Below are 9,405 nucleotides of genomic sequence, written 5' to 3'. Positions count from 1 at the left end.
GCCGCAGTTTAGTCATTTTAGCTTCTAGGGTCAGTTCAGGCTTGATTTGATCTAGAACCCACTGATTGGTTTTTTTGGCAGTACACGGAATCCGTAACCCTCTCCTCCAACACCACATTTCAATGGAATCTATTTTCTTCCTATCAGCTTTCTTCACTGTCCAGCTTTCACACCCATACATAGTAATAGGGAATAAGATGGCATGAATTAATCTAGTCTTGGTGGCCAGAGTCACATCCTTACACTTCAAAATCTTTTCTAGCTCCTTCATGGCTGCCCTTCCCAGTCTCAATCTCCTTCTAATTTCTTGGTTGCAGTCTCCCTTTTGGTTGATGGTGGAGCCAAGGGATAGAAAGTCTTGAACAATTTCAATTTCCTCATTGCCAACCTTAAAGTTGCGTAATTCTCCTGTAGTCATTACTTTTGTTTTCTTGATGTTCAGCGGATAACCTACAAGAACCAATTTTCTAGCTCCTTCATGGCTGCCCTCCCCAGTCTCGGTCTCCTTCTGATTTCTTGGCTGCAGTCTCCCTTTTGGTTGATGGTGGAGCCGAGGAACAGAAAGCCTGGGACGGTTTCAATTTCCTCATTGTCAGCCTTAGAGTTGTGTCATTCTCCTGCAGTCCGTTTTACGACTGGTGAACTACATTTCCCACAATGCCTTGGGAACCGACGGCCTGGGGCGCTTCCTAGAGGCTGGCAAGCCTCCCGTCATGCTTCTCCCGCCTTCCCTTCCATTGACAGAAGCCGTCCTCGCCTCCGGGTGCTGTGCATTGTGGGTAGTAGTAGCCCGTCCTCCGCCCGCAGGCGGTGCGTGAGGGGAAGGCGGCGTGGGTCTATGGTGGGGCTGGCCGCCTGCGAAGTTCCCCGCTCCCTGGGCCGTGGGGGCGCCGAGGGGATGGGGATAGAGCTCTGGCGGCGCCTGCTGCTCTCCCTCTCGCTGTTGTTCGTCCTGCTGCCTGCAGCCCCGGGCTTCACTTCGTCTCTGGACAGTGACTTTACTTTCACGCTGCCCGCCGGCCGTAAGGAGTGCTTTTTCCAGCCCATGCATCACGAGGCCTCGCTGGAGATCGAGTATCAGGTAACGGAGAAGGAAGAAGCGTGCTTCTGTCCCACCCACCCCCCGTTTTCTTTTTCAGCTTGGTAGTTTGGAGTTAAAAAACAAACCTCACGCGTGGGTCAGTGCCAAATTGCTTCAAGGGCCACTCAGCAGACTGTCCTTCAGTGTTCCTGCTCTGAAGATGCCGGCCACAGCTGCTGGCGAAACGTCAGGAAAGAAAATACCAAGACCACGGTCACACAGCCCGGATCACCTACGAGAACCAATGAACTCTGACTGTGAAAGCCTTTGACAATATTTCAAATTATAAAGCTTTTCATGCGCTTCTTAAGGCTTAATATTCAGAAACCACAATATTCAAAAACCAGTGGGGGAACATTTCAACCTTCCAGGACATCCTGTTGCAGATGTAAGAATAGCAGTTCTCTTACAAAGGAATTTCAAAGGGAGACTGGAAAGAGAAACTGCTGAATTACAGTTGATATTCCAACTAAAGTCAATGCATATTGTCGAAGGCTTTCACGGTTGGAGTTCATTGGTTCTGGTGGGTTATCCGGGCTGTGTGACCGTGGTCTTGGTATTTTCTTTCCTGACGTTTCGCCAGCAGCTGTGGCAGGCATCTTCAGAGGAGTAACTGCCCTTCAGTGTTACTCCTCTGAAGGTGCCTGCCACAGCTGCTGGCGAAACGTCAGGAAAGAAAATACCAGGACCACGGTCACACAGCCCGGATAACCCACCAGAACCAATAAAGTCAGTGCATTTACCTGGGCTGAATTCATGGCTCATTACCAATGCTGATTTCTCCACACCCATCTCTCCCCTGGACATCACAGACTCTTCTGCATACCACACCTAATCCTATTTACATACTGTTAACATTTACATACTAATACTTGTCTGAATTCACTCTCCTCTACTTAAAGACAGATGGATTCACATTCTAGCTGTATCTGAAGAAGTGAGCTGTGGCTCACGAAAGCTCATACCCTGCCAGAAAATATTTTTGTTAGTCTTTAAGGTGCTACTGGACTCTTGCCTTTTTCTACTTCTTAAGGCTTGTGGGGGGTGCGTCTTGCACTTTGAAACACTTTGTCACGCGAGGGAAAGGCCCCTCCTCATGAGAAAATTAGCACACTTTTAGACTGGTCTTCCTCCAAGAGCCAGGGCAGTGTACATTGGTTTTCCTTCCTCCATTTTACAGTCACAGCAACCCTGTAAGGTAGGCTCAGCTGACTCAAGACTGACTTAAGGTCACCCAGTGGGCTTCAAGGCAGACTGGAGATTTGAACATGGGTCTCCCTGATCCTAGTCCAACACTCCCTGCTATGGCGGGGGGAACCTCTCTACATATGGAAAACTAGTATGTTGGGAGAGAGAATGCTATATGTCACACTTGTAGCCCACCTTCCCTCCAAGAAGCTCAGGATGGTTTATATTGCTCTTCTCCTATGCGATAGGTTATGCTGATAAGAGAGTGACTGCTGCAAAATTCTAAGGGGTTTTGTGACGGTGTGACAAGAGAGCTGGACATGGGTCTCCCTTGCCTTAGTCTAACACAATAATCATAATGTTGCATAGGCTTTAGCTTAGTCTTCTCACTATACAATTTTTATATATGCAAGGAGGATTTTTTTATGGGGAGCATTACACTGAGTATGGGAGTGGGGAGAAGTTTTGTCTCTGAAGTACTAGTTGAAGAAAATAAATAGGACCCAAGATGACTATTTTTACATGCATTCGTTGATATTAACAGGAGCCCGCCTGCACTTAATTTGTAACAAAATTCTATCCTGGAATCTGCCTTCGAAACCAAGTGCATATATGAATTAATAAAGGAACATAACTGCAACGTACTACCACACAGGACTAACAACATAGATCGGGTGGGTTTTAGGTAGCTTTATGTGCCAGAACTTTTCCTTTTAGAAATTAAGTACTGAATTTGGCCAGTTTCCATCCTCTCTTGTTTTACGTTTAGCATACACACACCAAATGACAGTTTAGACTGATGTTGTTTGGATATACCCTAACCTCATTACGTGTGAGATCACAGCTTTTAGAGTGCTGTTCTAAAGGACCAGACAGAAAGCCATGTAAGTAAACTTTCCCCTAGCTGGAGGAGAGTTTCTGTCCTGTTTGCTCTACAGAATTAACAGGTTTGCCAGATGTCACAAAAATCAAACTGTGTCATATGTCAAACTGCTTTTGGGAACTAGATCTCACAATCTAGCCAGCACAGATGTTCTGGATTAGTCTTGGATGACTTAAAGCCACGTAAGCAAATATGTTGAAACTTTTATGACAGGTAGGAGCTAAGTCTGAGTAAGAATGAGGTAGAGGTAGGCAAGCAGTATGTCTCTTCTAGTTATATGGAACTGATACAGACCAAACTAGCGAATGTTGTGCTTTTCTCTTTGGTATTACTTTACTGAACAGAATCTTAAGAACTCAAACAATAAATGAATTAATTTGTAGTCTGATCCTATGTAACTTTACTCAAAGGTAAGTCTGAAAGGAGTACAGTGCTGCTTACTTTCAATGCATAGGGTTTTGGTCTTGTCACTTTTTGTTACTGTCTGCCTAATTCCACTGTAGCCTGTACTATCATAGCACACATAGATTAATTTTTGCCGTCTGAGAGATACGAAAGAATGAAATTAGAAAACCAATTTTGTGGTTAACAAAAGAAACTATTTGGACAAAAACAGTCTTAGTAGTACAGCCAGAATATTTGGCTACTAAGTTAAACTTTAAAACCTTGATAATACTGAACTACTCAACATTGTATTATGCTGTAATGAGAATATGAAGTATTGCCAATTATATTCATATTGAAGCAATTAAAATACCCTTGAAAATGTGTTATGCATGTTTACCATGAAGACAGAAATGATCAATACATCTAATTCTCAATGTGGCCAAATCTGTGGCTACTTAAATTCACAGACTGGAACCATGAACAGACAAGACTGCTGTTTCTACAAACCTGAGAAAAGCCCCAGGATTACATAAAAATCAGAAATCATTTTTTAAAATGCAGTGGGGGGCCTAAAAAACCCTAAAATGATAAATGGAGTGCCTATAGCTGTAAGAAACTGATGGCCTCAGTGGCTGTTGCTAGGCAACCCCAACAGTATTACCAAGTCTTGGTTTCTGTCAGAAAAAGGCAGGGGGAAGGGGACCTTTCCAGCAACCACCAGGTAACATGTTACCACCTGTTTTGCATGACTCACCAGCTGCTTGGTATTGTTTAACAGCAGCCACCTTATGAAAGCCAGTGATGTGTAGTGGTTAGAGTTTCAGACTAGGATCAGGGAGACCAAGGTTCGAATCCCCTTGTTGCTATGGAAGCTCACTGTGTCACTTTGGGCCAGTCACACACACTGATTTTAACATACCTTACTGGGTTGTTGTGAAGATAAAATTGAGGAGAGGGCAATGATGTGAGCTGATTTAGGTCCCCATTGTGAAGAAAGGCAGGATATAAATGAAGTACATAAGTATAGCTGAAGATGGGGTGAGGGAGATAAAAGTGCTGGGACTAAGGGGCGCCATATTACAGTGGTTTGAGTCCTATCAAGGGGGTCAGTCTCAGAAGATAGTGTTGGAGGATTCCTGCTCTGTCCCATAGCCATGGGATGCCACAGGGTTCTATGTTATTCCCCATGCTATTTAATATCTCCTTGAAGCCATTGGGAGTAGTTATCAGGAGGTATGGGCTGTGATGTCACCAATATGTGGATGATACCCAGCTCTGCCTTTCTTTTCCACCTAATTCCATAGATGCTGTTCATCTTAGTCAGTGCTTGGAGTCAGTAATGAGCTGAAAGAGGGTGAACAATGAGCTGAAAGAGGGTGATTAAGCTGAAACTTAATCCTGACAAGACAGAGGTTCTCTGGGTTAGTTGAAAGGCAGATCAGTGACTTCAGATCTCTGCTGTCTTGGATGGGGTTGTAAGGAGAGGAGGAAGCAGGGGAATGTGAGGACATGGGGGCTGCCTGGAGGAGGGAGAGGAAATAGTGGGGGAGGGGGAAATTAGACACCCCCTGCAAGTCCTTATGGGTCCTTCACTTATCATTATCTAATCCTGTAAATCTTACATAAACATTTTCATGCTGTACAAGCATATAAAGCTTTGTTTTAAAAAGCATTTCACCCATTCCAAAAGAGAAAATATTTCATAGGACTTTTTCAGTGTTCTCCAAAGTAAAATGGAAACAAGTTTAGGTGGGGAGCCGTCCCCCACATTTCCCCCCCTGTGCCTTCACATCTCTATTTTGTGCAAACGGAAAGTGCTTCCACATGTGCAAGGGATGTGTCTGTGGCTGCCATGAATTCCATATTCAAGCTACAGATTGTCCACTTCCCTTCCATTGTAACCCATATTATTCCTAAGAGTTCTCTGACCCTCAGAAGCAACTTCCTGGGTGACACTGGGGAAGTGGCTTCAGAAGAAAAGGGATGGTGGGAAATATTTTTTCTGTGGACAGAATTCCACTTGTGGTTCCTTAACTCCAACCCATTGTCAATTGCAATCTTGGGTCATTTCATTATTCGGCTCTGCATGCCACTTTGTCCTTTCTTTAGTAGCACTTGAAAAGGTGTTAGATTTGATTTCACCTTAGAGATAACTGCATAATTTTAAAATTTGCATATGCAGCTTCTATCTGTTTATGTTGTTCTCCTAGGTTTTAGATGGAGCAGGATTAGATGTTGATTTTTACCTGATATCTCCAAAAGGCGAAACTCTTGTTTTTGAACAGAGGAAATCAGACGGGGTTCACACGTAAGTTTTACAATGTGTATATTCAGTATATTGCTAAATCATTTTTAGTTTGAATTAGGGGTGGGGGATGCCAAGTGCCCACTGAATGCTTGAATTCTATAAATATATAAAGTCTGGCTGTATAATAAGGATTTTGAACATTACAATTCTGTGTACTGCTTTATAAAATAATACAAAAAAAACTTTCATGGGAATGCGTATGAGGTTCTTTGGATCCCTGTTCACATTTAATGGTTATTAGCCATGGTGACTTATAACAACCTCAGAACAACATATTCAAGAGGCAACAAAACTCTGAATACCAGTTCTAGAAGACAATATTGGGGCTATGCTCTGATCATTGGCTTTCCCAGACAATTTATTGGCTACTGTGTGAAACAGGATGCTGGATTAGATAGGCAACTGGTCTGATGCAACAGGGCTCTTATGTTCTTATACCTTGTCCTTCCTTCAAAGAGCTCAGAATGTCCCCTCCCACAATTTAATAGACTTTTTGAACCGGGACTATCACAGTTTCCTAGATGCCTACAGAAAAGTTTATGGCTACTCTCAAATAGATTATATATGGTTGCACTAGTTAATGTAGAAAGAATCTAGAGCAAGATGTCTTTGTAAAAAGTCAAATTATGTATGTTCTTAACTGCTTGGAACTCAGAATTGTAGTGTACCTCTTTGTGAGCAACGTCAGGCTCTTAGGCTCAGAAATTTCACCTTCACTTTTTTTCTTGCTTTGGTCCATTGCTAATTTATGTTCTCAACTACTTGTGTAACTAGCATGCTTTATAATTGCTTTAGACCAATAAATGTCATTTAAATGTAGTGGATCTCGTTTATATGATGATTATGCAAGTTGAGAAACATTAGAAGTGAGAGAACTGTTATTGTCCAAGCAAAGACTTAAAAGCATCTTGACAGGATATTTATTTATTCCCCCTCTATTGGGGACCCAAAGTAGCCTATATCTTTCTTCTCTCCTCCATTGTATCCTCACAACAAGCCACTGAAGTAGGTTAGGGAGAGAAAGAGAGAATAACCGTTCAGATTCACGCAGTGAGCTTTCATGACAGAGTGGATATTTGAGCCTGGGTCTCCCAGAGCCCACACTGCATTATACCACATTGGCTCTTCTGATAGGTGCTGACATAGTCCTCCCCTATATAAGGTATGTTAGGCGTGTAGTCAAAACTGATTGTTATTATGAGACTGCTTTAACACGTCGGCTGTGATTTCTCCCCCCCCCCCTTTATGGATCTTGTGCTTGCAGAGTGGAGACAATTGATGGTGACTACATGTTCTGCTTTGACAACACATTCAGCACCATTTCAGAGAAGGTGATTTTCTTTGAACTGATTTTAGATAATGCAGGAGAAGAAGAAGATCAAGAAGACTGGAAGAAGTATATTACCGGCACGGATCTTCTGGATATGAAACTAGAAGATATTTTGGTACGTATTCATTCAGCCTTTACAATATTTGTGGACTTTGTGGTTTCTGTTACCGGCTCTCTTTTTTGCTGCTGCCATCTGGCCAAGATTGTCTTACAAGCAGGACAGGATGTAGTGGCTGCACAGCCATCTCTAGTGGCCTTCCAGAGATGGAAAAAAGGGATGTGTATTTATTAAATATCGTCTTTCTATTAGCAGCTGGAGGAAACTAATAATCAAAACTGCATAGCTTAAGGAGTAGAAAAATAGAGGGTTAGTCTTTCCTTCTGTTGCTGGCAGTTACTGATATAAGTGGCCATAACAGGAATGGCAAACTCTGGACTGCTCATTTCCCATCCATCACTAGCAGCGATGATAAATAAAACACATCCTTTGCTTTTTAGGTGAATAACTGCTTCAGATTCCCAGGCAGTCACTTCTGGTTTCTGCATATTTTTCTAGCCTCTCTTCCAAATGTATTTGTACACACAAGTATGTAGGGGGAGGATTTGTGGAACATTAAGGCAGCAGTTCTGGAAAGACATGGAACTGGAAAAGCATGGGCACAAAATAAGAAGGGAAGCACTAGACCCTTATGCTTATGAATGCAGTAGTAAGGCTTGAGTAGAGGGCCAAGAATACTGAATGACTTCTAAAGCAAGGCCACTCCCATTCACCCCCAAATATGGCTTGACCACTGAAGATCTGTTGAGTCCTGTAAGACAAACAGGTGGTTGAGAACATATTGAAATCGACAGAATCCTAAGACTCCATAAATGGCTTGGTTTTAGAATAAGAATAGCATACAAAATGTAAAAGAGTAGTTCCAATTTCAAATATGACACTGAGGAGAGACAAACAAGAGTCTCCTCTAGAATTAATAGACTCACCTGGAGCCAAACACAAAGGCTGATGGAAAAGGAGGATTGGGCAGAGCTGCACCTGACAATTTCTGAAAATAAACAAGTTCTTGTAGTGAAACTATTGCTTTAAAAATATTTGTCATACTAAAATGAATATTTTGTTATTTACTAGGAATCTGTCAACAGTGTCAAGTCTAGGCTAAGCAAAAGCATTCATATCCAGAACCTGCTGAAAGCATTTGAAGCTCGGGATAGAAACATTCAAGAAAGCAACTTTGATAGGGTAAACTTCTGGTCCATGGTCAACCTGGCCATAATGGTTATTGTATCTGCTGTTCAGGTTTACATGCTGAAAAGTCTCTTTGAAGATAAAAGGAAAACTAGAACTTAACAGCCTTGTGTAATAAGAGCAATAAAAGGAAACATGCAATACACTGCTACAGAAAAGGAGATGGGTGTTATTTTCCAGCTTGTTTTGAACAGGTGATACTTACGTTTTACAAATGACTCTTCAACATGGACAAAATGCCTTTCTTTTCTCTATCAACATAACTACAATAGGTCAGTTTTTAGATTTGCATAAGTTAATACTTGTCAAAATCTCCTCTGCCATCTGTATTGCACAAAATAAAGATTTTTTTTAGTATTTGCTATACCTGTAAATATGTCTTAATCTGTCAGCCTAGCTTCAATATTTTTAAATGTGGCAAATTTGGATTTATAAAATTATGAATTGTGTTTTCTGTATTTGAGTCTACCTGATTTCAGAAACTCAGGTAAAAGAAAAGCTGCTATAGGTGAACTATGCTGTTGTTCTGTCCACACGTTTCACTGGGCATCACTAGACACTCTTGTGGCTTAGTTGTACTAATAAGAAATTCAACATACAAGCATCTAAAAGATTTTCAGATTTTAGGACTCTTCCTTACTCTATATGAATAAAGCAGCCTCTTGACTTCATGTTCAGCTACAATGTAATATAAGATTGCACATTTATAAGGGTTAAAGCAGGATCTAATTAGTACAGTATCAGCTACTAGAGTCCTGACTGGGATTGTTGAGCTAATACGCCAAATTGGTATTTTTCTTGCAACAGATTCTTGCGATTCAAAATTTCAGGATTGGTCTGAAGGCCAAACTCAGTGAGATATTCAGCCACAAGCACTGAATACTGTATGTGCTGCTCAGCAGTAGAGCAGTTAATGTGTCCCCCCCCCCCCCATCATTTTTGGCTTGGGTAAAGAGCACAGGAGGGAAGGCAGAAACCCACG

At 41.9% G+C, this 9,405-nt stretch overlaps 1 protein-coding gene across 1 annotated transcript; it reads left to right on the top strand.

Moving 5' to 3' along the window:
- Positions 1–840: 840 nt before the first annotated feature.
- Positions 841–8,794, top strand: TMED5 (transmembrane p24 trafficking protein 5). Its single transcript, XM_056844000.1, has 4 exons — positions 841–1,081; positions 5,750–5,847; positions 7,112–7,292; positions 8,307–8,794. The coding sequence occupies exons 1-4, from the start codon at positions 899–901 to the stop codon at positions 8,523–8,525; spliced, it is 681 nt and encodes a 226-aa protein (XP_056699978.1). The 5' UTR covers positions 841–898; the 3' UTR covers positions 8,526–8,794.
- Positions 8,795–9,405: the final 611 nt, after the last annotated feature.

This window comes from Euleptes europaea, chromosome 2 (assembly GCF_029931775.1).
Source record: "Euleptes europaea isolate rEulEur1 chromosome 2, rEulEur1.hap1, whole genome shotgun sequence".
Classification (NCBI taxonomy): domain Eukaryota; kingdom Metazoa; phylum Chordata; class Lepidosauria; order Squamata; family Sphaerodactylidae; genus Euleptes; species Euleptes europaea.
This window is presented reverse-complemented; position numbering and strand designations above follow the sequence as displayed.

Bases quoted from the DNA above. Each gene is read 5' to 3' on its own strand.
- TMED5 (XM_056844000.1), top strand. From the start codon at position 899: ATGGGGATAGAGCTCTGGCGGCGCCTGCTGCTCTCCCTCTCGCTGTTG. The intron at 5,848-7,111 runs GTAAGTTTTACA...TTGTGCTTGCAG, and splicing joins AAATCAGACGGGGTTCACAC to AGTGGAGACAATTGATGGTG. The intron at 7,293-8,306 runs GTACGTATTCAT...GTTATTTACTAG, and splicing joins TGAAACTAGAAGATATTTTG to GAATCTGTCAACAGTGTCAA.